This window comes from Topomyia yanbarensis, chromosome 3 (assembly GCF_030247195.1).
Source record: "Topomyia yanbarensis strain Yona2022 chromosome 3, ASM3024719v1, whole genome shotgun sequence".
NCBI lineage: Eukaryota > Metazoa > Arthropoda > Insecta > Diptera > Culicidae > Topomyia > Topomyia yanbarensis.
This window is the reverse complement of record NC_080672.1, coordinates 239,139,995-239,167,063: the sequence shown is the minus strand read 5'-3', so window position 1 is coordinate 239,167,063 and position 27,069 is coordinate 239,139,995. Positions and strand designations below refer to the sequence as shown.

At 39.4% G+C, this 27,069-nt stretch overlaps 1 protein-coding gene across 10 annotated transcripts in view; it reads right to left on the bottom strand.

The window, feature by feature from the left end:
* The window catches only part of LOC131691421 (uncharacterized), a 1,322,992-nt gene that overhangs the window by 237,736 nt on the left and 1,058,187 nt on the right, over positions 1–27,069 (bottom strand). For all 10 annotated transcript variants that reach the window (XR_009305769.1, XM_058977802.1, XM_058977800.1 and 7 more), the window contains one exon: positions 16,609–16,810. Coding sequence is in view for 9 of the 10 variants with exons in the window: in XM_058977802.1 (XP_058833785.1) it covers positions 16,609–16,810 (202 nt within the window). In the remaining variant the exon portion in view is untranslated. The remainder of the gene's footprint in view (positions 1–16,608; positions 16,811–27,069) is intronic.

Genomic DNA, 27,069 nt, shown 5'->3' with positions numbered 1-27,069 from the left:
TGAAAAATATTAGGACCTAATTTAGTAGAAAATTATAGTAAATTTGAATGGAAGTACGCGAAAAAAAGTTATGTAGCATTATGCTATATTTCACCCTAAGGAGGAAAATTTGGTAAACACCAAAATTCTCACTAGGGTGAAAATTTGTTGGTAAACCAGTCTTTGCACTTAAGGGCACAAATCCTTATTTCTTACACAGTTGCGTTTTGGCTTCGCCTCATCAGAAACCGACACTAACTTTTTGTCGGAATAGATTAGCGCCAGCTTGACATTAAAACTAAAACACACTTTGTGTTTCAATCGAACGACTGATCAAACGTGATGTCCCGTCCGAGCAGAAGTTCTGTTTATGCCGATGAGACACAGTGAAGCCGAGACTTGTCTTGGCTTAGCAGGCCTATGCGAAAGCACTATGCTATATTTCACCCTAAGGAGGAAAATTTGGTAAACACCAACATTTCTCACTAGGGTGATCACGTTTGATCACGTGTTTACCAAATGGATATCGAAAACGATTCATAATTTCACGATTTCCAACAGAAATCGAGAGAAGTGATTCACTTTCAAATTTTGATTTAAGAGTAAGCATGTATTGTTTTTAAATGATCTAATAATTTTGTCTCTATTTGGATCTTACATTTTATGTATTTGAAATGGTTAGTTTATGAAGTTTTACTTAGAAGTATAAAATAACTAGTCCAAAATATGTCGTAAAAATAATAGCGTCAAAATATTTCGGACACAGCTAGATTTTCTTTCATTATCAATTAGAATAATCAAAATTACAACTTTATCATTTTTTTGCGGTGCGGTTGCGGTAAAACCGCGCGGTAAAAGCTCTTTCCCGCACCGCATCTGCGTGATTTGTCTCACCGCACTGCAGATTTTGCGGTGCGGTGCGGTAAATACCGCGCGGTTGCGGTAATTACCGCAACCGCGACGAACCCTAATGTTTACACTTAGTTATGGACTTAGAAAAACTACTGGCTTTACTATTACAACTATACCGACATGTTAGGTTACCCTGGCCCAATAGTTGTAATACACGTTTTTATGCGAAAGAATAGTCAAAAGAATAACGTTTGATATTGGAAAGTACTGTTCAACTTCTTAGTAGAAAGTATATGTAAAAATATACACGATCGGTTTAGTTTTCACTTAGTTATACGCATAGAAAAAAAACTACTCCTGCTAGCGAAATGGTTAGCGCGCTACCGTCGTTATGTAGTCCGCAAAGAAAAAGCATTTTATGCAGATATTTGATACTATTACAGCACAAATTCTTGTAGTATTCTAAATAATATTAGAAATATGAAATTTATAAACTGATATTTTTCCCTTAACGTTATTTAAATGATCGAAAACAACCAATTTTCATCACTATCACAACTATACCTGCTATCGCAACTATTGGGTCAGCTGCCAACCCATTGACATTACCTCATCGAGTAGTTGTGAAATGGATAAAAAGTACTCATTGTTAGAAACAAAAAAATACCCATTTTTGACAGCTCGAATAACTTCCGAAAATGGGCAATTTGAATACATAAAATGGGTAAAGTATTTTTACCGTGAAACGAGGCAGAGATCAGTTTTTAGTAGAGATTCCGAAACATGGTCAGTATTGACATCTATTAATTAGAGCGCAGCGTCTGCTAAACTTTAATATAATATTGATGCATCTGATACACAATCGTATTTTACAACAAATTGTGCAGATGAAATAATGAGCATTCAGTGGTTTCTCTATGATATGTTTCATCTGAGTGGGAAAATAAAGGGGTGCATATTCGTGTTGTTTAATTTCATGTATTCCTCAACGGAAATAGGATCAGTCAAAAACTATATAGTGACACAATCTCATTTTCGTACACCGCGAACACAAACTCCGCTAGCGAATGACGGATCTCAATAGTAGCATGTCTGTAATAACATACGTACATGGAACTATTGAGAACCAGAGCTACAGGTCCAAAGCCCTGGTAAAGGAGGATGGTTGTGATGATCCGGGCCGAGATCACCACGTAAAGCAAGGTAGGGCATAACCCCAATTCCAAGGCGTGAAGCGACCCGTGCCGAGGGATGAGTGATCGAGGGGGTGAAAAAGATGCTCGATCGTTAACGGAGCCTGTGGGGTACCTGGGCAACCCCCACAGTAAGCGTCCCTTACCACGCTAATGCGGAGCTCTGGCGTGGCGGACATTTATTTCTCGCGCGACTCGTGGGATTTGATATGGAGAGCAAAAATAAATATACTAAATAAACGGAGGTGCCAAACCCCTTCGCTAGAGGTGGTTTGGCGAGGTCTCCCCCCCGTGGGGAGAGTAGTGGAGCGATGAGTGCTGCATCCGAAAGCACCAGTGACCCCCCAGCAGCGGTAGGCAATAGCCCTACCAATGCATCGGAGGGGCCAATATCTGCGATGCGCAAAGTAGCGAAGCAACTCGATTCTATAATCGACTTCGCTAGTGCAAAGCAGAATATAGCCAAGGAGTTGAAGTTGAGCCTCATGGAGCTCCGGAAAGCTGTTCGTGTCGCAAGACAGGAACAGCAGGCCTATGTTAAGAGGGTGGAATGTCGGGAGAGGCCCGACAGAGAAACCCAGACAGTGGCCTCCAAGAGGGAGGAAAGAGAGAAGGTCGATAGAGGTTCACAGACAGTGGCCTTTACCTTCTACGGAGCAGCCACGTCGATCGGAGCGGCGACCGAGTTCCCCTCGAAGGGAAAAGGAAAGGGCAATCGCAAGACGGCATCGAATGCGAAGCGCCCTAGGAAGTCGCCAGGCGAGGGTGCCAAAACCGACACCACTCGGCGTGCAACCGTCAAGGTCAAACGCCGCCTGGGTGAGGTAAGCGAGGGCGAGAGTGACCTCGCTGTGGAGAGCAATGGTACCAGCAACCCGGCACGACCGGGGCAGGGGGGCTCAAACCCCTGGACGCTGGTCACCAAGAAAAAGCCGGCACCGAAACCGGAGGTACCGCGGCCTGCGAGGAAGGCCAAGGACAGAGGCGAAGCCTTGTGGTTAAAAACCGACAAGGACAAATATGCCGATGTCCTTAAATCGATGAAGGCGGCCGAAAGCCTCTCGGCCCTTGGGCAGGATGTGCGTAGCGTAAGACGCACCAACACGGGAGAGATGCTCCTGGTGCTGAAGCGAGGCGCACAATCAAGTGCAGTATACAAGGCCTTGGCCCAAGAGGTCCTTGGTGAGGGCGCCCAAATCAGGTCGCTAGGCATAGATAGGAGTAAACTATGTCGTCGCTGCGGCGAGGAGGGACATAAAGAGCGGGGGTGCACTAAGGCATATAAGTGCCTTATCTGCACCGCTAAGAAGCAAGCCCATAAACATGCTATGGGCGGACCTTCGTGTCCCTTCGGTGAGTTAAATAAGAAGAAGCCGTGAAAGTCACACAGCTAAATCTTAACCATTGTGCAGCAGCCCAACAGCTGCTGTGGCAGTCGGTCTCGGAGTCGAGGACAGATGTCGCCCTCTTATCAGACCCGTACAGCATCCCTGCCGGCAACGGCAATTAGGTGTCGGACGGGTCTGGAATGGTGGCAATCTGTACAACGGGACGGTTCCCGGTTCAAGAGGTAATACACCCCTCCGCCGAGGGTGTGGCGATTGCCAAGATCAATGGTGTGTTCTATTGCAGCTGCTACGCCCCACCAAGGTGGCCAATAGAACAGTTCTACCAGATGATCGACAGGCTCTCGTCGGACCTCGTGGGCCGGAAACCGGTAGTAATAGCGGGAGACTTTAACGCTTGGGCAGTGAAGTGGGGCAGCCGCTGTACAAATAGCAGGGGTCAAGCGCTAATGGAAGCGCTTGCGAAACTCGATACTGTGCTAGCTAATGATGGCTCCGCTAGTACATTCCGTAGAAACGGAGTGGAGGCGTGGATTGATGTGACCTTTGCCAGCCCGAGTCTGGCTCCAGGCATGGAATGGAGGGTAGACGAAGGCTACACCCATAGCGATCATTTAGCAATCCGCTTTAAGATCAACTATGGTGTGCAGCATCCGAGGGCGGGAGATCCCTGTCAGGTACGCGGGTGGAAGTCCAATCACTTCGACAGCGAAGCTTTCACCGCGGCCCTGGGACTGGAGGCCAACACCGACAGTCTAAGCGGGGATGCGCTGGTAGCTGTTCTATCACGCGCGTGCGACGCCACTATGCCGAGAAAAACACTGCCAAGAAACGGTAGATACCCGGTATACTGGTGGAGTGCCGAGATTGCAGCTCTACGGTCAGCCTGTCTCAGAGCTAGACGTAGGATGCAAAGAGCTCGCACCGAGGATGCAAGAGAGAACCGCCGTGAAGTGTTTCGAGCTGCGAAATTGGCCCTTAACAAGGCTATTAAGAGCAGCAAGAGAGCGTGTTTCGACAACCTGTGTGAGAGTGCCAACGCGAATCCGTGGGGTGACGCCTACCGGATTGTGATGGCCAAGACCAAAGGGGGCTCCTCACCCCCAGAACGGTCTCCGGACCGGTTGGCAACGATTATCGAAGTACTCTTCCCGTCTCGAGCCACAAGCCCCTGGCCACCTGCACTACGAGACAGTGCGGGCACGGTCGAAATGGTGGCTCCAGTGACGAATGAAGAACTACTCGCAGTGGCTAAATCCCTAGCAATGAACAAAGCTCCAGGGCCGGATGGAGTTCCAAACAACGCTCTCAAGGCAGCGATCATAGCGAACCCGAACATGTTCAGGCTAGCTATGCAGAGATGCCTTGACGAGTGCCGTTTCCCCGATAGATGGAAAAGGCAGAAACTGGTGCTGTTGCCGAAGCCCGGGAAGCCGCCAGGCGACCCATCGGCGAACAGACCAATCTGTCTGATAGACACGACTGGCAAACTGCTTGAGAGGATCATCCTCAACAGGCTCACCCCGTACGCGGAAGGTACGGACGGTCTGTCAAGCAACCAGTTTGGCTTTCGGAAGGGTAAGTCCACAGTGGACGCTCTCAACTCAGTGATAAATACTGCCGAGATAGCGATCCAACGAAAAAGGCGAGGTATTCGATACTGTGCGTTAGTGACACTTGACGTGAAGAGCGCATTCAACAGCGCAAGCTGAGATGCCATCGCGCTCTCGTTACACCGGCTTAGCCTACCGGTGGGTCTGTACCGGATCCTGGAAAGTTACTTCCAAAACCGCGTACTGATATATGAGACCGATGCCGGTCAGAAAAGGGTTCCGATTACCGCCGGAGTCCCGCAGGGCTCGATCCTAGGCCCGGTGCTATGGTTCTGAGACTGAAGTTCCCTCCTGGGGTCAAGATCGTCGGCTTTTCCGACGACGTAACCTTGGAGGTCTACGGGGAGTCAATTCCTGAGGTAGAACTAACCGCAGAACACGCGATTAGCACGGTGGAGGAATGGATGAGCGCGAGAGGCCTGGAGCTCGCTCATCATAAGACGGAGGTAGTTATCGTCAACAACCGCAAGTCGGCACAACATGCAGTTATCCATGTGGGAGAAGTCGCGATCACTTCACAGCGAAGTCTGAAGTCTCTCGGAGTCATTATAGACGACAAGCTGACCTTCGGCAGCCATGTCGACTATACGTGCAAGAGAGCGTCGACTGCTGTTGCGGCACTATCGAGAATGATGTCCAACAGCTCAAAGGTGTGCGCCAGTAGACGTAGGTTACTGGCAGGCGTTGCCGTATCTATCCTCAGGTACGGCGGCCCGTCATGGTCAAGAGCACTGAGGGTAACCAGTTACCTACAGAAACTGGAGAGCACCTACCGCGTGATGTGCCTCAGAGTGATATCTGCCTACCGCACGGTATCACACGATGCATCCTGCGTGATAGCGAGCATGATGCCAGTCGGGCTGGTCATTCGGGAAGATGAGGAGTACTTTGAGCTACGTGGAAATAGGGGAGCCCGCGAGCGCACCAGGGCGACCTCGGTCGCCAAATGGCAGCGTGAGTGGGACAACTCCTCGAAAGGTAGGTGGACTCACCGGCTGATACCTAGCATATCGAGCTGGGTGGGAAGACCCCATGGGGAAGTTCACTTCCACCTGACACAATTCCTGTCAGGCCATGGCTGTTTCCGTCAGTACCTCCACAGGTTCGGGCACGCGGAGGTCCCAGTCTGCCCGGACTGCCCAGGTGTAGATGAAACTGCCGAACACATACTGTTCGTATGTCATCGGTTCGACGTCGAAAGAAGAGCAATGCTTGACGTCTGTGGCTGGGACACAACCCCTGATACCCTTATTCAGCGGATGTGTCAATCGGTGGAGAAGTGGAACGCAGTCTCGGCTGCTACCATCCAGATTGCCAGTAGGCTACAGGTAATCTGGCGAACCGAGCAACAGACGACGGGCAAGGCTAACTAGTGATTGGTTAGCTGGAGCAAAAAAGGCCAAGCGCAAAAAAGGGAGTGAATGGTCTGTTCATGCCGAGGCAGGTTTGGCGCAGCGAATGGCAACCGCGTAAGGGGTAAACCCAGCCACCCCGAAGCAAGACAGAAGAGTGAGTGTATAGGCGTATAAGTGGACTGCCTCATGCCAAGACGGGAGGGTCGTAGCGTAGTATGTTGGAACTAAGCTATCGATGCCTCATGGCGTGGCAGAGGAGTGAAAGGGTGAGCATCCAAGTCAGTCTCACACTGCATGTTAAGGGTGAGCATAAAAGTCAGCCTCACAGGTTGGTAGAGGCTAGCACAAAAGTCAGCCTAGCAAGGAATGAAAAAGGTGAGCACAAAAGTCAGCCTCGCATGGTATGTCAGAAGTGGGGCCTAAGAAAAATGTCCCACATGGGATGCCAGAGGGAGTGACAAAGGTACAATAGAGTGGCACGATTGAGAGTGAATCAGGTGATAGGGTGAGCACCCAAGTCAGCCTCACATGGTATGGGTAGGGCGAGCACAAAAGTAAGCCTAGCAAGGAATGAGTAAGGTGAGCACACAAGTCAGCCTCGCATGGAACGTAAAAGGTGAGCACAAAAGTCAGCCTCATGTGGGAGTGTTTGAGAGTGAATCAAAGTGTGATTGAGAGAGCATCCAAGTAAGCCTCATACAGGATGTATGAACGCGTGAGTGAGAGTGAATGAGTACATTTAGTACAGCCATCCCCCCAGAAGTAATACCGAGAGGTAGTTCCTGGGAGGAATGATGGCGGAGCCCAATGGAGTTTAGTCGGTATTAATTGCTGGTCACCATTCGAGTCCGACACGCCCCCAGTGCACCCCGTGCGGTAGATTGGACCCTACCAATAGCACGTGTACTGGGCTAGGACATAAAGGTCTTCTCCATTGTAAAAAAAAAACACCGCTATGCGGAATGCTTATATGCATTTTACAATTAAAAAATTAGTTTACGAGACATTTTATTTATGTAGAAATAGTTTACTAGACAGCACAGGAAGATTCAATAATTATCTTTGTACTACAAATGCTCATTTTTTCATAAATAATCCTAATTCTAAAGATAGTCAAATATACACGCAATCTCATATTCGCACAGTATACATATTTTTTTCAAAAATCAATTGAAATTTCTATAATAAATATTCAATGTGGTAGCTTTCGTTTGTAATTGCAGTTTTGAATCGTATTGGAATGCTGACCACTAGCTTTTGTGTGTATTCAACTTAAATTTTATTTTATTCTATTATATAGTAGTTTCTAAGATTATTCTCATTATTATTCGGATAGTTTCGCACTTTTTATTCAAATACTTCTATTTATTTGTCTGATCAGTTAATGAACGGGGTCCGCAGTAGAGAATCCATAACATTTAAACAATTATAAAATTACTCTAAACGTTTTTTGCACGCCTTATGCTTTAGGTTCTTCTCCTGATCGAATTTCCAATATCCACCATTTCTTAGTAAAAGTACCATTTTACTGAAGTTTTGCTTTAAAATTTATTTTAAGATATTCATATTAAAATACACATTCTGGATCATCATTCCATCAATGAAGACCAAATTTCTAGCACTTTTAGTGGACATATAATACCCCATACAATAACTCCACTGTCCCTGCGCTTAGTTGCTGTTTTAAGGCTTTTACGTCCAGGTCTGAGTTCGATTTCCTCCATTTGAAACAACAGCCATTTGAGTCAAAGATGTTAAATTTGGACTCGTAGACAAAGTTTACAATCTTTCCAATATTGTTATTGTTATTATTGTTATTTATCAGTGTGCAATCGGGCTGTCTCAACAACCTATTTCTGCAACCTATGTGTATTAACTGTACACCTACGTCTATCCGTTGCACTTGACAGTGTGTGCAGTGCTTTATGGTCACACCTATGACCGCGCACCCGGCTTCCCATGAGCGTTTTGGCGGCTCAGAGGTGTCCTTCCATGTTGCTCAGGGATACATTGGTCCTATACACATCCATGCATACAGGCAAACATACGGGGTTACATTCATACATACATACAAACTATTTGGCGCAAGTTTAGAGCGTGTAACGTCGTGTCATCTAGTCTGTCATCCTATGGAAAATCATCCTACCATCGCCTTGAGCTCAACATCGTATTGGCAAATTTCGCATTTAATCCGCTTCTGTCGCTTCCTAATCTCCTTTTTGTCTCCTAGGTCCGAAGCGGATCAATCGACTATTAATTGAAACGGTAAACATACTAGCAGTATTATTAGTCCTTACTCGCGAATACTTTTCCTACAATTGTGCTGTTTCTTCTCTATCTTATAACATAACTCGATTATCCCTGTTCTAGTCAATATACATATTCATTACATTATGGACCAGGCAAACCCTTAATTTTTCTATTATTATTATCCTGATTAGCTATACCAGTGAAGGTATTTTAGGATTTCGTTAAAAATAATCTCTGCCAATAAAGGCGTAAGCAATATTTATCCATATAAAGTTTGCTCGAAAAGAATGTCCGCCTGGTTCGACTCGAACAGACCACACCGACCCGAAAGGGTTGCTTATCATCTCTGAGAGCCGGTGTGCTTGATCGAGTTTAATAATCATAAGAACAAATCCTGAATAATTAACTATTTCTTAGGTGCCAGTCCTGCACTCCTTTCCTGAACTAGCCTCATACTCACGATTAAGAGTCGACAACTAGTAGGATCTACATGCCCCCCACCCAAGCGAATTGATCAACTTGCAAGTAGGAGCACATGTCTACTAACCAGCCAAGAATACTTCCGAATCAATAAGAATGGACCATGCCAGTCGAAGGCCACAGGCCCAGCGCCATCTCGTACAGTGTCATTGTCATTTCTCAGCCCACCCTCTGGCAGACGTTCATCCGCCCATCTAGACTCTGTCAAGATGAGAACCTATAAAGCCTAACTGTTCGTATGTGCTAGTCCGTTTAGATTTTGGTTTGCTGAAACGAAACAAGAAAAGCAAAATAATTGTGATTAGTGTCGTAGTTATAATAAATAAGTAAACGATTTCGCCTCTGTTGTCCGTTCCCTTGTTCGTAGTATTCCCTTCTGTTCCTGATCTGTTTGGGCCACTGGCTTTCCGTTTCCTTGGCCGTCACGCTCGAACCGCACCAATCCGTTCATATCATGGCAGGAGAAACAAATGAAAAGACAAAACAAAACAAAATAAATGGACGTCTGCTATCTGTGCCTAAATTGATGTTGCTTCTCAGTTTTGCACGACCCAGGGGGGACTTGGCCTTGATCCCAATGCTCTGTCACCGATGTTACATGATATTCGTTATGGAATATTCTTTGTTTGGGGGCCATTCATAAACAATGTTGTATTTTTTTATACCTGATCCGCTGATACGTTTAAAATTCATTTTTAGTTTTTATCTCGTTACGTGACGCGCTTCCCCTATTGTCAATATCCATCATCATTTATGAATGGTCTCCTGGTGATATATTTAGATCAGACAATCCAATGAAACATGGATTGTCAGGATTTTAGTGCTGTCTTGGTGCCTTGTGTCACATCTTCATGTTTGTTATACATATTAAGAATACCAAAGCATGCGATGTGATGACCGGAAGATTAGAGAAGCAACTCCTCCCCTTCCCCCCTACAATCTTTCCAATATTCCGATAAAATGTTTCAATGTTGTTTAGTAAATAAAAAAAATCAATTTTTCCTTTTTACATTTCTTATAAAAGAAATGTATAGAATTCGCTCAAACTTTCAAGATTTTTTCCGACGCCCGGAGGGCCGAGTCTTATATACCAATCGACTCAGCTCGACGATTTGGGACAATGTCTGTGTGTGTGTGTGTGTGTCTGTGTGTGTGTGTATGTAACGGACAAATTCTCATTCGTGTTTCTCAGCAATGGCTGAACCGATCTTATCCAAACCAATTTTAAATGAAAGAACTAAAAAACAGTATGAACGCTATTAATTTGTTTTTGATTCTGATGTTTAGTTTCCAAGATATGAATGTTTGAATGCGTAAAAATGGCGTTTTTTGCAGTTTTTTTAAATTATCTGTCGAAATTGACAATTTAGATTGACAATTCATATGTTTTAGACAGCTTTAACGAATACCTTTCGAACAAGCTATAGATTGTTGAAATCGGACTATTATCAAAAGAGATATTTAGCATTAAATGCGTACGAAAGATTTTTATCATTTCCCATTGCCAGAAATATGACCAAAAACATGTAATCTATTATTAACGCCAAAACGGCTTATTTTAGGTCAATAGTATCTTCGGAGAATTTAATGGAGGTAATATGCCCCTTCTTTTGGTATTGTGCTTTTGCTGATTAATCCCCCTATGAGTGAGATATTTTCACAAATTTTCTTGGAAGTGATTATTTCGAAATGATGTCTTCAGCAAATTTGTAGCTCTTACTTTTGCGAATAACTTTACTGAAGACTTCAAATATCTATGTTGAATACTTTTAAAGTTATGGCTTGTTGTTTGTGGATTACTCTTTGTCGCCTATTTATTGTTCAATATAGTAATAATCCATTGAAATAAGCCAAACATTATTTCAATAAAACGAATTTTGTATTTCATTTTTCTATCTACAACCGCCAGAAATAATCACAGAACACTTCCAAGTTGTCTGGAAGGAACTTGATAACTTATCAGTACAAAAATATTCATTTGTGCGAACCTTCTGACTGCAATTTTTCTAACTTATGACCATCGGATCGATCTGAAACCTTTCGGAAAATGAAAAGCGAAATAAATAACTCCAAGCAACGGCGTAGCCAAGAGAAGGTTTTGGGGTTTGACACCATACAACCCCCCCCCCCCCACCACACCCAAAAAAAAATATTGGATTGAAGTTGAAAATTTATTGATGCAGACTGATTTAATTCAATATTACAATAACATTATCTGATCCATAGATTGATAACCTGTTGTTGTAAACATCATTAGGACTTTTGATAAATTATCGGAATGGGGTCCTGATATGTAACTGATCTATTGGTCTTGATTTCACAGTTGTCTAATAGCATCAATATCAAATTCCTGCCTGAAAACATTCCAATAGAAAATTCCAGAGTTCTGTAATCAATCATAATCCTCAGATTTATTTTCAAATTCTCAGCTTTTTTCCTACACAATATTACGAAAGCTTATTAAACAATTTTTCCTAATAAGTTTGTGAAAATTATAAACTATTTGAAATTTTTTAATAGTTAAATTTTTTTTAACCGTGATTTTTTAATAAATAGTGACCATCGCTTCACAACGTAGTCTATTTTTCATGGCTTGCGGTGAGCACGATCTCTCGAATTGCTGAACTGAAAATTATGGAATAGAAATTAATTTTTAGTATTCTTTACAGATTTAACTCGCTGCGCAGATAGCTCTGAATTAGACCCGCTGGTGCCCTAAGACGATTTCGCTAGATTTTCAGAGCAATGTGCACCCAATGCGTTAACACAGGTGACGGAAGGTTATCGAAAAGATTCGTGAAAATGAAAATTCCAGTAATGATGATGATTTTCCCAAACGGTTCGTTTTCATGAGGTTTTTATTTGTTCTTTGGCATTAGGATTAGCGATAATAATTCAAATCAAGGATACTACTGGGAAGTCACCTTTAGAAAAAGTCGATGTTGAAGTAAAATTTGGAACTATGCACGCATGCACTTCAGAGATAGCGTGATATCAGGAGCTGCGATTTCATTTCAACGCTTTTTTGTAAAAAGGGCGATACTTACAAATGTAAACATAGGGCTTTTTTCATACATGCGAATGAGGGCTTTGAAAAGCTAAAAATTTTGATTCTACGATATTGCTTTCTTAAACTACAGCAAAAAAACAACGGGCGAAACTGTATTTTTGTTTGTTTATTTAAAGTTTCGCCCTCCACGCTCCATGCAAACAAACAGGGCGATACTTTTTTTGCTAGCAGTTTAGAGGCGAAACTGTTATTTTCGTATTTTTTAGGATTATCAAGCTGATACCAGCTGTAAATAGTAACAATGATCTCTATTGAAAAAAACACGGACGAAATCTGTGGTGTAGAACGGTAGTTATTTTAAAAAATCGTAAGGGCGATACCTCAATGCTGATAGGTGGGACCGAAAAAGTAAACAATCGCCAAAGGGGCGATACTATCAGTTTGTCAATTTCAATAGTAAACACAAATTTTAATTTAATAATTTCAAATACTTTATGATGTTTTGGGTTTCGATCACTGAATCATGCAATCTAGGATGTAAAAAAACACAATAGTTTTTAAATAGGAAATAAAACCAAGTCTGGAAATATTCACTGTTGATTTTCTTTGAATAGTATCACTGCTAGTATCGCCCTTTTCAAGAAAAAGCGTTGATTTCTTAGTTTTCAGTCGCGTTGGAAATTTGAGTAAAATATAAACGATTAAAAAAAAATTTTTTTGTTTCAGTACAATATATAACCCCTTTAGGAAAATTCAGTTTTCCCACCACAATATAGATATTTTATTAACAGAGCATTAACAATAATTCGTTGGTATGTCAATTTTATGGGCCATTTTTTTGCTTTCCCATTGATTTAGTTTGAGATTTCTAGCACTGATGTTGTCCTATGCTGATTTGAGCGATTCTCTGAGTCCTGCCACTATCCCATGTAGTATGTGTTATCAAAAACATCGCGAAGCATCAAGTTCTAAATGTTTTCAAACGATATAATATCCGAAGAGAGTGATAAGAGTTATAAGAAATGTCTCATCACACTGTTAGGTGGATTAAACACGTTTTTTCATTAATTCTTGCTTCTTGCTCAGAAGTCAGAACACAAGCATTGTAATTGTCTATTCTCCATACATTACGATTATACATTATGAAGTTATTTAGCTTCGTTTTGATGAGTAATAATTAGTTTCCGTCCCATAATAGCAGTTAGTTTACATTTTTAAGCGTTGCATTAATTTGAGGGAATTTCTTAAACTAGTGCAGAGGAAACTGTGCCAATGAACACTTCTATTTTTCTAAGTAAAAAAAAGAAATAACAGGTCTTAAATTACAAATTAATTGACTTAGCATAAGCATAAGCATAAGACATCGCCCGTAGTTGCTACTCCGTTATTGACCAGAACCAAATTAGGTTGCAAAATGTTCATTGGAACAACATGTTTGGGAATAACATGATGAGCCACATTGTACAAACTATTCTGATCCCTGCATGCTGATCAATACCGACGCCGGCCACGTCCGAATGCAGATCTTCTGGGAAAGGAAGGAATGTTAGTCCGATACATGTTGCTACTAGAGACCGAGGAATCCTCTGCATCTCCACATGTATCACGGGAATGGGAGAGTTGTTAGTAAGTGTGCGAATAGCGTTATCATGTAATAATTGCTCTGGGCAGCCGGCTGCCGAGAATTTGGGAAATTTATCATTTGTTGTATTAATACGATTAGCAAAATAAGCAACTTGAACTCCTAAAGCCGGCTATAAGGAGCACTGCTTATATTTCTTAATAATATTCAATCACTCGACGAATTTTTTCGTGGTTTCTATCGTGTCGGTGCTGATTTTACCCGGCGATCGTTTGAATAAAATGAGGAATCTTATACAGAAGGTTCATCAGACTCTTCCATAGGTGTCGCGAAGTTGGTGTTCTAGGATTCGCTTCATGCAAGCGATGCGACCTGTACATAGTTTATTAGGTAGTAGTTTAGTAAGTTTTCGAGAACACGATCGCTCGAAAAAGATCTTGTTTAGTTTTTGGTCCTTTTTAAACTCTGGGTAGCCGGCTACCGAGAGTATCCTGTTTTCTAAACAAAAGCAATTTCAACTCCACACAGCCGATCGTGGGGGTATTGCCTAGAAAAGCTAATCTTATCTGCATAATAGGCCGGATCACTATTTATTGCGACATTATTTAGACTAATTTCGCTATACTTTCTCCACAATATATTTTTTGGGTTGCAAACTACCGAGTGATAACACGTTATACACACAAAGAGTTATGATAGCTCGAGATGTTATAAATCAACGAAAGTATTTCCTATTTCTAATATCGGATTGTTTCCGAAATACACGTATACGAACAATTATATCGAACATTAAAGGGAAATACAGAGAATCGTTAACCTGATGCACGGGCTTGCCACCAATAACGGAACATGAAATTAGATTCATTACAACAGACGCGGCGAATTTTCAGGAAGTACGTATTGACTCGCGATCATCGATACTAGTCAAATTAAAGTCTTATTGGAGCTGATTTCCCAACAACTATTCATTTTTACGGTGTTGTTTTCTCCGCTAGATCTGTTCGCACCCTCTCATTCTGCTACTATTGGCAGAAGGCTGATAGCTCCCAGTCGTCGCCGGTCTAAGGACCAAATGCCATTAATAAACTTAGACTCGCCTGGAGGCATGAGATAGAATTGAAATCTAACCAATGAACATGACAGCAAAACACTTATTCTTCGTGCTGACATAACTGAAGATAATTGCTTACCGGTCCCCGATTCCTCTCGCGAATTGTCAATTCTCAAACCTCATACATGATTGAAGTCATCATTCCACTCAAACAAGGCCATGTGTTTTCCCTAAGCACATTGAATGCTCTTTGGATCAGTTTCCCCGTTGGTAAAACAAACCCTAAAGAAACATAGAAATTAGTTTGCTCAGTCCAAAGAAAAGTTTGCTGACCGGCAGATACGTGTTCCCTTACAGTGCCATCACATGAACGAACACCCAAAATTTACATGCGACAAAATATCTGCAATCCCGAATATTAAAGAATCAAAACCTCTACTCATTCGCAAAAAAATAAGAAAGTAAAAAAAAACAGTTGAATATCCAAGGCGGCTCCAAAGATGAATGACGCCTATGAAACATTCAATAAAAATAGGTGACAAGGAACACGGACGAAATTAGCTGAGCACCGACTGGCTGGTTTGCCACCTATTTTTCGGGCGAAGAATTTTGGGGCGACACCTGGTAGTCGCTAGTCGCTGGTGAAACGCCAATTATTTGAATATGCTAATTTTTCTTATTGCCGTATCTTTTTTCACTTTTCGGATTGAATTTTTTTCTCTGAAAAACCATTTTTCACTATTTTTAGAATATACACTGTGTTTCTAGATGTTTTCTGTGCACTTTTATTGTCCTTGCATCGGGAATCGACGGCCCGTAATGCGAGGAAAAGATATTTTTTCATTTGCCGGAATTCGATTTTCACAGACTGTCATTACTCGCGTCACTCAAAAATATGCCGAAAATGCTTTTATGAGCCACTTCACCTTGTATAATCGTTAAATTGCACCCTTATTGACTCTTTCGATATCCGGGAGGCAGTAAACTGCGCCGAAAATAATGAAAATTAACCGACTCGTAGGGAGCTCTACATGAGTCAACCGCTCGCGACGAAGATACACACTCGAATCTTAAATTACAAATTAATTGACTTATCTCAAAAGTGTACGAAAATGAAATTGTGCCATTTTCACACTAAATAATGATTTTTTATGTGTAGTGTACGGAAACTTGCACACTTTAGATTACAAATGATAAGAAAATGACAGATGATGATTCTACTACCACATTTATAAAACAATACCTATATTAAATAGCACAAATATTTTTGAAACAATATTAAACATGTACACTAGAGGTGTACGAATATGAGATTGTGTCACTGTAGGCGGTACAGTGCTCCAATATTTTTGCACCATTCGTAGAAAATGGTCCGTTTGCAACAATACTCTCCATGTTGTTTCTTGCTGATATTTTTTGATTAGAACATTTTCTTTATAAACGTCAAATTATTTTAATGGTTCATAACTTTTAGTTCAAGTATTATATTCTTTTGAAGTGTAGCGCAGTAGAGCGTCAAATCATTTGGAAATGTAGTGCGATCAAACACTAAACCGTTGCTCTAAAGTTGTGTATAATGCATGTTACATTGTTCATAAGAAGCAATATATTGAAACATTTGAGATGTTGTGTTATGGTAGCACTGTTTTAAGAAAGTAGTTTTAGAGCAAATGAACATTATCGATGTTGAAATAATGCTTCAATATAATGCATGTGGTTATTTGGGATATTAAAAGCGGGTTTAACGGTTTAACGAAATATGTTCTGTTCTTGCGACTTTTATTTTTGGTCGCCCAAATCAATATGTGGCCACAAGATTCGTTGTCATAGCTCACTTTTTCCGCATTAATTGCATGCGCGATGCGATATGCTTATTTTTTTACAAAAAGATTCATACTTTGACACACTCAGAGGAGCAAATGACATATCCGCGCTGCCCGATACAAGCTCTCCTACAATACCACTCCATTGTATTTTGGAATGGGATACCGATTTAGCTTGATTTGCCTCTAGATGTTCATACGTGTCCGGCGTTTGCGGTACAATATCCAAAATTTGCGACAATTTTGAACCACGCTTCAAGCTTCTGCCGGATTGAGCTGAAAATAAATAAATAGTAGTTAGAGAATCAGCAAAGCAACGTTATGAATTATAAATTATGACAATTAACCGTAAATTATTTTTTTTTTATTTATAACGACTAATCAGCAGTTTGATTACTATTGACGAAAATTCAGAGCAACGCATCCAGAAATGATTGTTTTACTAACAAAACGCTTTTAATCCACCTAACAGTGTGATGAGACATTTCTTATAACTCTTATCACTCTCTTCGGATATTATATCGTTTGAGAACATTTAGAACTTGATGCTTCGCGATGTTTTTGATAACACATACTACATGGGATAGTGGCAGGACTCAGAGAATCGCTCAAATCAGCATAGGACAACATCAGTGCTAGAAATCTCAAACCAAATCAATGGGAAAGCGAAAAAATGGCCCATAAAATAGACATACCAACGAATTATTGCTAATGCTCTGTTAATAAACTATCTAAATTCCTCAATCAATGCATTGTGGTGGAAAAACTGAATTTTCCTAAAGGGGTTTTGTATATTGTACTGAGCCAAAAAAAATCGATTTTTTTTGAATCGATTTGAAGTTTATACTTTACTCAAATTTCCAACGTGACTGAGAACTAAGAAATCAACGCTTTTCCTTGAAAACAAAAGCGATACTAGCAGTGACACCATTCAAAGAAAATCAACAGTGAATACTTCCAGACTTGGTTTTATTTCCTATTTAAGAACTATTGTGTTTTTTACATCCTAGATTGCATGATTCAGTGATCGAAACCCAAAACTTCATGGAGAATTTGAAATTATTAAATTAAAATTTGTGTTTGCTATTGAAATTGACAAAATGATAGTATATATAGTATATAGTCCCTTTGGCGATTGTTTACTTTTTCGGTCCCACCTATCAGCATTGAAGTATCGCCCTTACGTTTTTTTACAATACCAATTTTACAATTGGTGGGGGTTTGGTGAAAATCGATCTTACTGTCCAAACGGCATAATTCCGAAACCGTAATTTTTGAAGTTTTAAAATTATGCAGAATAAATTTTTCAGAAAATAGTAACAGAGTTCGTGTCTTTAGCGAATTTTTTGAGACTTTATTGTAGTCATGAATATTAACCTCAGAAAACTCATCATAAATACTTCTTGGACGATATACCGTCAAAATTATTTTATCAAATGATGCGCTGTTTAACGTTTGTAAAACTCATCGAAGATACTAAACCTCCGAAATTGACGGTTTCAAAATGATGCTATCTTGACCTTAAATTACTGTTTTGAACATTTGACCTATACATATAATTGGTCATACAACAAAAATCAAATTCTCATCAAAATCGATCAGGATCTGTTAGAGTCGAATGGAAATCGAACTATTTAGTTTAATCATAAGACTCTACATGGTATGGTTGAATCAAATACAAATACCTTGGCGTATTTCATTTGTATTTGGTTGTATAGTATTTTGCTTTTTAATAGCTGTTTTCGTATAGCTTTCAAATGGTTTACAATGTCACCTTATTGTCAAAAAGAAAGTTCCAGGAAATGTTGTGTGCCTTTTGAAAAACTTATTTTTATTGATGGAGAAAAGCGAATAACTTCTGGAAAGGTCGTAATAAAACAAAAGAATTGTGTTGCTAAAACAAAATTAAAAATATCTCGAGAACTACTAAATTTCTGAAAATTTTTGTTCTTAGTATTTTGATTTGAAATAGTGTTTAAAATCATATTCAATAAGAAAATTGTATTTTTGACTGAAAATAGTATGAATTATAAAAATATGTCAAAAGTTGTTTTAGGAAAACTTTTTCATTGAAAGCTTCTCCACGATCCAATCACCCTGAAAAAGTTTCTTTTACGTCTTTAAAACGATAAACATTTGATTTTTCACATTTTATGACGGGGTAACGCGAATAACTTTTAAAAAGGGCATAATCACACGAATTAACTGTTTTTGTTGGAACAAAATTCCAAATATCTCGAAAACTATCGCATTTTGGAAGATTTTTGTTAAATGCATTTTCATTTAAAACGATACTTAGAATTATATTCTGTAATGAAATTACAGTTTTGAATGACAGTTAGTATTTAATTAGAAAACATGAATAGTTGTTGTTAGAAAAACTTTTTTTCCGATAAGTTCTCAATCATGCAATCACATTCAAAATGTTTTTTCCTTTAAGTTTTTGTTGACAAAATATAAAAATTAGAAAAAATGGATTTTTTTGAAATTTTGGTTTTCGTGAAAAATGACACAACATTTTTTTCAGTGTACATTTTTTTCGTACACAAATATTTATTCCCTGAAACTCGTTCTCAGAAAATTTTGCAGTATAAAATACAAACAAAACATTTTTAAATTATTGTGCGTAGAAATGTTTACGCCCTTTTTAAAAAAAAATTAAGTCAAAATAATCTTACTGATTGTGGAAAATGTTTAGTCTTCCATGCCGGTGAAACGTGTAAGGTTTCATAGGAATCTTAGATGGTCGGTCACGATTTTAAATATTTTCGGACGGATCTTCGTGGAATTCCTCCATACTAATTAACCTGTTACTCCGAAACTAAAAGTCAGAACCGAATGAAATTCAATAGCAGTGAATGGGATTACTGTAAGTATCTTTCATTTGAAATCAAGTTTGTAGAAATCGATTAAGAATTCGCTGGAAAATAGGAATGATTTTTTTAAATGTCCTATTCAGAGCATGTGCGAGAAAGACAGGCAGCATATAGTAGAATATATTTTCAACACAAAGTCGGATCAATTTACAATCTTCTACAATGAAGATCCTTTCATTTCCAGCTTTACATCTGAGGTTTTCAGGATTCATACAATGATGTTGGCATTTTTTACTGAATTTTTTGTTTCCATTGCCGATATTTCATATATTTTTGTGAGTAAACCAGAAGCATCCGAACAAGTTTGTATTTGCTTTTGGAGCCAATTGCCATTCGATTGAGTGGTGCTCCAAAAAAAAGTCAATTTTTGTGCCGGTCCTTCCATAAAAAAAAGTTATACGATCTCTCAGAATTTATTGTTTTCATTGCCGATATTTGATATATTTTTAAACACAAATTTAAAAATATCTAGTTTCAAGAAAAAATAGTAATCTTTGAAAAATATTGGGTTTTGTATATTAATTGTTTTTTCTTGATTGACACAGCAACAGGACTTAACTACTCCATACTTTTATATTGTAATTTGAAAAATCATTTAATTCTACACATTATATCCAAAGATTAGGCTGCTGGATCTAAAAGCTTCGGAGATACAATTTTTTGAAAATAAGAAATCAATATATACATGCATCGAAACGATGAAATCGCATGGTAGTTCACCATATATCTCCAGTGAGTCACAGCAGCTGCGAATAAAGAAATCCATGAGTTACTTACAAGCTGGGTGCAACATTCGTTTCAACGTGGGGGCTGTCCATTACCCACGTCGCAATTTACGTGAATTTACATTCAAGGACATGTAAAAACGCGCTTTGTACACAATTCTCTATCTCCATTCAACCGAGTCCTACATCAAAAGAAACACAATATTGTATTTCACTTGTCAAAACATGTAAAATTGCATTATTAGACGACAAAATACGTCGCACTGTGGTTTACGTCAAATGTAATTTTCATTTTTGCCTTTCTCAATAGAAAGGTATTGCAATTGTTCTGAAAACCGACTTTTTAACGGAGGCCCGGAGGGCCGAGTGACATATACCATTCAATTCAGTTCGTCGAGTTCGGCAAATGTCTGTGTGTGTATGTATGTGTGTATGTATGTATGTGTGTGTATGTGTGTGTATGTGACCAAAAATGTCACTCATTTTTCTCAGAGATGGCTGAACCGATTTTGACAAACTTAGTCTCAAATGAAAGGTGCAACGTTCCCATAGGCTGCTATTGAATTTCTAATGGATCCGACTTCCGGTTCCGGAATTACAGGGTGATAAGTACGAACACGCAGAAAATGTCGATTTTAATAAATTCTGCAATGAATGTATAAAGGTGAAAAATTTTCCAAAATATGACCACAACTGCTTCGATTTGTAGTATTAGGTCACTAACATCCATTCAAAGTCTATTTGGCCACATTGGCAACCATCCTCGGTTCCGGAAGCCCCGGCGGAAGTATCTAAATTCAGAATAACAGTCACATCGGTTTCTCGGAGATGGCTAGACCGATTCGACTAAACTTGGCCTCAAATGAAAGGTATTGCGTCCCCGTAAATGGCTATTTAATTTCATCCCGATCCAACTTCCGGTTCCGGAGTTACAGGTTGTGGCGTGCGATCACATAGCAAATTGTGATTCAAACCGATACTCCGATGAAAGCAAAAAAGGTAAAAATTTCGCTAAAATGTCTCTCAAACAACTTAAATTTGCTGTTCTAGGTCACCGACGGCCAACCAAACTTTCGTTGACTACATTAACCACCATAGACGGTTCCGGAAGTGCCCGGGAAAAGCGGCCATCTTTCAAAATTTACGAACTCCCATCAGTTTCCCGGAAATGGTTGGGCCAATTTTCACAAACTTAGTCCCAAATGATAGCTATAATATCCCCATAGATGTCTATAAAATTTCGTACGGATCGCTTATATGGTTCTGGAAATATAGACTAAACCGTCCGGTCACATATGAAATTCCCATATAAGCCAGAACTCAAATTTTTTTTCAAAGGGGGGACCCCATGAAATTTCAGAAATCGAATTCGTATTTTTGATGCCAAACATCTTTAAAATGCATGAAACGTCGAGATTTTATGCTATCTCGAAAAAATTTTTTTTTTGTAAAGATCGACTTTTTGGGACTTTGCCGATTTCGCACCTTTTTTCAGTTCAATATTACCGTGGCTGTTTTTTCTTTTTCAAAATTTTAGAACTCGAACTCTTTTAATGAATATAAACAACGCACACATTCTCGTGATTCATGATTGAGAAAGGCACAATTGCACCACTAGGTGGATTAAAATAGGTTTTTCTAAGTGTGTACACCCAAAATCCGACGGGTATGTTTCTATTACTTTTGGGTAAGATTCTATTGTCTTTTCGGTAACATACCACACAATTGCGCATTGCGCAAAAATGTTTAGTTCATGCGAATCGAGTACTGCTCACAACCATGCACTGCTTGGCCCCATGCAAAACTGACTCAGACAACACTTCGTTAAAAGTTTAATAACTTCTTTTAACAAAGCCAGAACTGATGTCTGAGTCAGTTTTGCATGGGGCCTAGCAGTGCATGGTTGTGTAGCAGCACTCGATTCGCACGAACTAAACATTTTTGTGTAATAATCATAAGGTTTGGCTCAATAGTATGTTCAGAAGAATTATAGCACATAATACGAAAAATGTGTTGGTTAGAAAATTTTAGTTCCAACTGTGACCGCATAGATGGCGCCAACACTAACTTTTCATAGAAGAGAGATAGAATATCTAGATGCTCGGAAGAATTATTGCAAAATACTTGTTCTACAACTTTGCGGAAGACACCTAATTTCTATCTCTTTCCGTTGAAAAGTTAGTGTTGGCGCTCTCTATGCGGTAAAATGTGGAACTAAAATGTTCTAACCAAAACATGACTTGTATTACTTACTACAATTCTTCTGAACATACTATTGAGCTAAATCTTATGATTATTTCACAAAAATATTTAGTTCATGGGAATCGAGTACTGCTACACAACCATGCACTGCTAGGCCCCATACAAAACTGACTCAGACAACACTTCGTTAAAAGTTTAATAACTTCTTTTAACAAAGCCAGATTCACCAGCAGTCTTCGACAAAGTTGTAGACGATTAAATTGTCTTTCTTATTTTCTCTTACGGTGATAACACGATGCATACAGTGCCACCTAGCGGCAAAAATGCGAGTTAGTGGGTTTTCTCCATATAAATTGTCGAAAAATCCCATGCAAACTTCAGGTACGTTGGTCCAGTAGCTAGACTTGTCCGATTTGCTTCATATTTGGTGCAAGTACTCCTGGTGGGACTATGAATCGAATCAGGGGCCGATGGAGGTCATTTTTTTCTGTCACTAATAGATATGCATATGTTTTACATGTTTGCATCGTGTATAGTGGTAAAAATTCAGTACCGTAAACCGGGGTGACTTTGATCATCGGGGTGACTTTGATCACTCGAAACTTTTTTCGTAGATCGCATATTAAACAAGAATAGTCTACCGAATCATTTTAATATGGAATGATTTTTACTCTAAACTTATAAAATACTGATTTGTTATACTTTTTGAGTATATTGTTAGGTTTTTGGGTACAAAAACTACAATAAACCGAAATTTGACTTTACCTTATTTTCACGAAGCTTCGTAAAGTTTCTATTTTTTATAAAACAAATAAATCTCCAGTTTGAGCAAGAGTAATAAATCATGCGCCGAATTTATTTTTAAAAGTTTGCTTATTTTAAATACAATTTTTTGTGAAACTAGTTGGCAATTATTTCAAATTATTTTAAGCTAAAATTTGCAATATTTTTTATTGTTCAATAGTCCAACGTGTTAAAATGGATGAAACTTTTTGTACATTGATAAAGCACCGAAATAAAACAATTTTAGCAGTTTTAAAGGTTTTCAGGATCTTTTATTCTAGTTGTACACAAATTATACAAATTTTGGTTACTCGAGTTTTACAGTATATTGAAATACTTTGTATAATACCAATTAACATCTATTTAACAATGAGTATCTTTCCAGAATTAGTTTAAACAAACATTTGAATGAAAAACATTGACATCAATAACTTAATGTGGGTGAACATGCAAGTTATCAAAGTCACCCCGGAATACGAAAAGAGACTTCAATTTGAAATCATTTTTGGAAAAATAGCTGGAAGCGGAGAATTTTAGGTAAAATCATCCAATCTTGTTCTCCATACGTCAGTACATGGTTTAAAAATATTTAACTTCAAAAAAATGTGTTGCGTCTAAAAATATGTAACGATTACTTCGAAAAGTGATCAATGTCACCCCGGTTTACGGTACCTCTTGGACGTCTAACCAACTGACGCTACCTTTCGAGCCAAATAATACCACTTTACTATCATCAGCTCGCTAAATGTTACACCATTTTGCAACGGTCCAACTGGCGTGAAATTCGGCAATGTTCAGACGGTTGTGAAGGTGTCGTGTTGTGCGTTTATCCAACAAATTGCGTGTAAATTTGTCTTAATCAATCATTTTCTACTCGATGACGTTGCCAGGGATGCCAACGGTACCGATAAACTACATTTTTTTCGATATATTTACATTTGCACAAGCCGTACAGCCCGCTACAGCGACGTATCACTACAGCTCTTGCCAGAACAGTAGCCAAACCGAGTACATTTTCCCGTACAGCAGTAGAATACATTTTGTTTTGCTGCTGTACTCCGACTGCTCGGTGGCGTAGTAAAGTTTGTTCTCTCGCTTTGTACATTTTTCTCTGCATAGTCAAAGGGAGAGTCCCGCACACGAAAGCGTTGATGCCGGCCGTGGCGTAAATGAGCCGCATTCATTGTAGTCATTTTTGAATAAAAATATTAAAAAGATTGAAAATATTAAAAAATGTAAAATAAGGAAAGAGAAGCTGTACCGCTCGCGTCTGGTGGCTGTACTGGGGACAGTAGTTTTCTGTCATGTTACTGCTTTACACACAGGCAACCGTACAGCGCTGGGCGTCCTGCACTAGCGAATGACAGCAACATCGAGAGAGAAATGAAAATGTAGGCAGAAAAATTACAGCCGTGGAAAAGGTAGGCATTTTGCATCCTTGGACGTTGCAATAGAACGTTCCAGCTCCTTTAGAATTCTCTCGAAGATATTAACGGATATTATTTTGCCCTCCGACCCATCTAACGATAAGTTTGAGCAGATGTTGCTCGCTTTCTACCGCTAGTATCACTTTTGTTTGACCAGTGAAATGCATTGTGTATCTTTTTAGCAGAACATTGTAAAATTTCCTGATCTTCACGGTATGGTTTGCCACTAGGATTCAACCGTTTGATGAGATTTCGTTCCTCGACTGTACAGTGCTTCGAACAACTTATTATCGTGAAATACTACAACATACAAACTTACAATTTCGGGCTAACTGTAAGCGTAGGAATGCCATACCGAACAGAGTAGATAAATTAAACTGAAAATCATGAAAACTTTGGCGATTGAAAAACCTTTTGTGGTAGCGCTACTATTTTTACGAACACGACTTTTTTCAGAAATTACAGCTATGTTTTGTAAACAATAAGCCAATGATACCAAAAAGTGGTGCGTTTCACTCTTTGTACTATACGTCACTTACAAAGTCATACAATGTTATTGGAGAGTAGAATGTATGAGAGCATTCTACATTAAAATCGAAAAAATATTAGCGATGTTATTTTTTCGATCAGCGTTGTATATATCATCAAAACATTAAACTTATTTTTAAAACATTACAAAGCAGTAAATCACTTCCATGATTTGTTTCCAAAAATAATTTGTGAAAATTCGAACGAACAATGTTGGCTGCAGTGTTGCGGAAACTGCCATGGAACGCAAATTTTAGCGACAGAACTAATGAGTATTCTTATGGCGATTTCGCTTGAACCTAAAACTGAGTCAGGTTCTAACCCCAACCGCTGTCAGTTCATACATTTTGACAGCAGTTGGGGTTAGAAACTGACTCAGTTTCGCCTCAAACAAAAACCACATTAGTAACAGTAATGCACTGGTGAAGACACAACTGTTTTCGTTCATTTAGGCTATTCACAATGTTCGATTAACACAAATTATATCCCAAAAGGTTTGAAAGTTTGCCAATGATGTATCCTATTCGGGGTTTCATGTTAAAACATAGTTATAATAATATGTAAACTTTTACCGTTTTACGGTTGGAAATAATTATAAAGACATAAAAAGTTTTTTTGTGAAAACTCAACTGTATTCAAAAACAACAACAAAATGAATGCTTAGTAGTGCGTAATAATAACCTCCTGTAGGCGCCGTGGTATTGATGTAGATAAAGAATTTAAAATATTCGGATCTAATTTTAGCCATTCTTCTTGAATTGCTCTCTTCAGTTCACCAGCGGTTTCAAACTTCTTTCCATGTTTGAAAACATTGCGGGATAGAAGTCCCCAGACGTTTTCGATTGGGTTTAGATCAGGAGTACACGCCGGCCAAGCCAAAACAGCGAAATAGTGGTCATCCAAAAACCGTTTCGTGGATTTTGATGCATGACATGCTGCATTATCTTGCTGAAAAATCATGTTCTCATCCATAAAATTTTCTGAGAATGGCACAAGTACTTCTTCCAACAATTGGAAATATGCTTCTGAGTTCATTCTTGTTGTTACAAAGCATATTGGAGTCTTTCTAGATGAACTACATCCAGCCCAGATCATAACAGTTCCACCTCCAAAATTTCTTCTTTCTCTCGTTGGTTTTTCCTGCCTTTTGTCATGCCAACAACTACTCGACCCATCTGGTCCATCGAGGTTAAACTTTTTTTCGTCGCTGAACACTACATGTGACCATTCTTCATCTCAGAATTGGTATTTTTCCGCAAAGACGAGACGAGCTTTCTTGTGACGAGGTAGAAGCCTCGGAATTGGGGTCGCTTTGGTGACTGACATATTTGGATCTGCATTCAAAACCTGGCGGACACGCCTATTGGACACTCGGAGGTTCATTTGAGCTTTTATTTTCCGCAATGAAAGCTTGTTTTGGACTGCAAGGCTTTTGATTTCCTTTTTATATCCTGCTGAAATAGATGAAGGGCGACCGGGATGCTTCTACGTGGCATATTTTTGACCCTTAACGCTAAAGGTTATGAATTACATCTTTACTTCTACCCATCCTGATGCCGATGTCTCGGAGAGATAAACCTTGCTCACGAAAAGTAGACGCTCTGCCTCGCTCAAACTCAGTCAGCGGAGAATTTTTAGACACAGTTCCCATAAAACACTATTTTCGTTCAAAATATAATATATTGAATGTATTGAAATTTTAATTCGCATACCTACCTAATTGATGAATATGTAAAATATTCAAACCGAACTACAGAAGTTTCCGTCAAAAAACTACCACCCTGCAGTACAATAGACGAAGAACGAATGGTGTCTTTAAAATTATTTCCAGGTCGCTAAAGTGTAAAAGCTGAAAAACACGCACACATATGCAATGCCAGTAATAGTCAGAAGATATCGCTTCAAAATATACTGTCTTTATAATTATTTCCACCAGTGTATTGAATCATTAAAATACCAACCATAGCGTCAAGTAGAAAGATGCATTATGGATT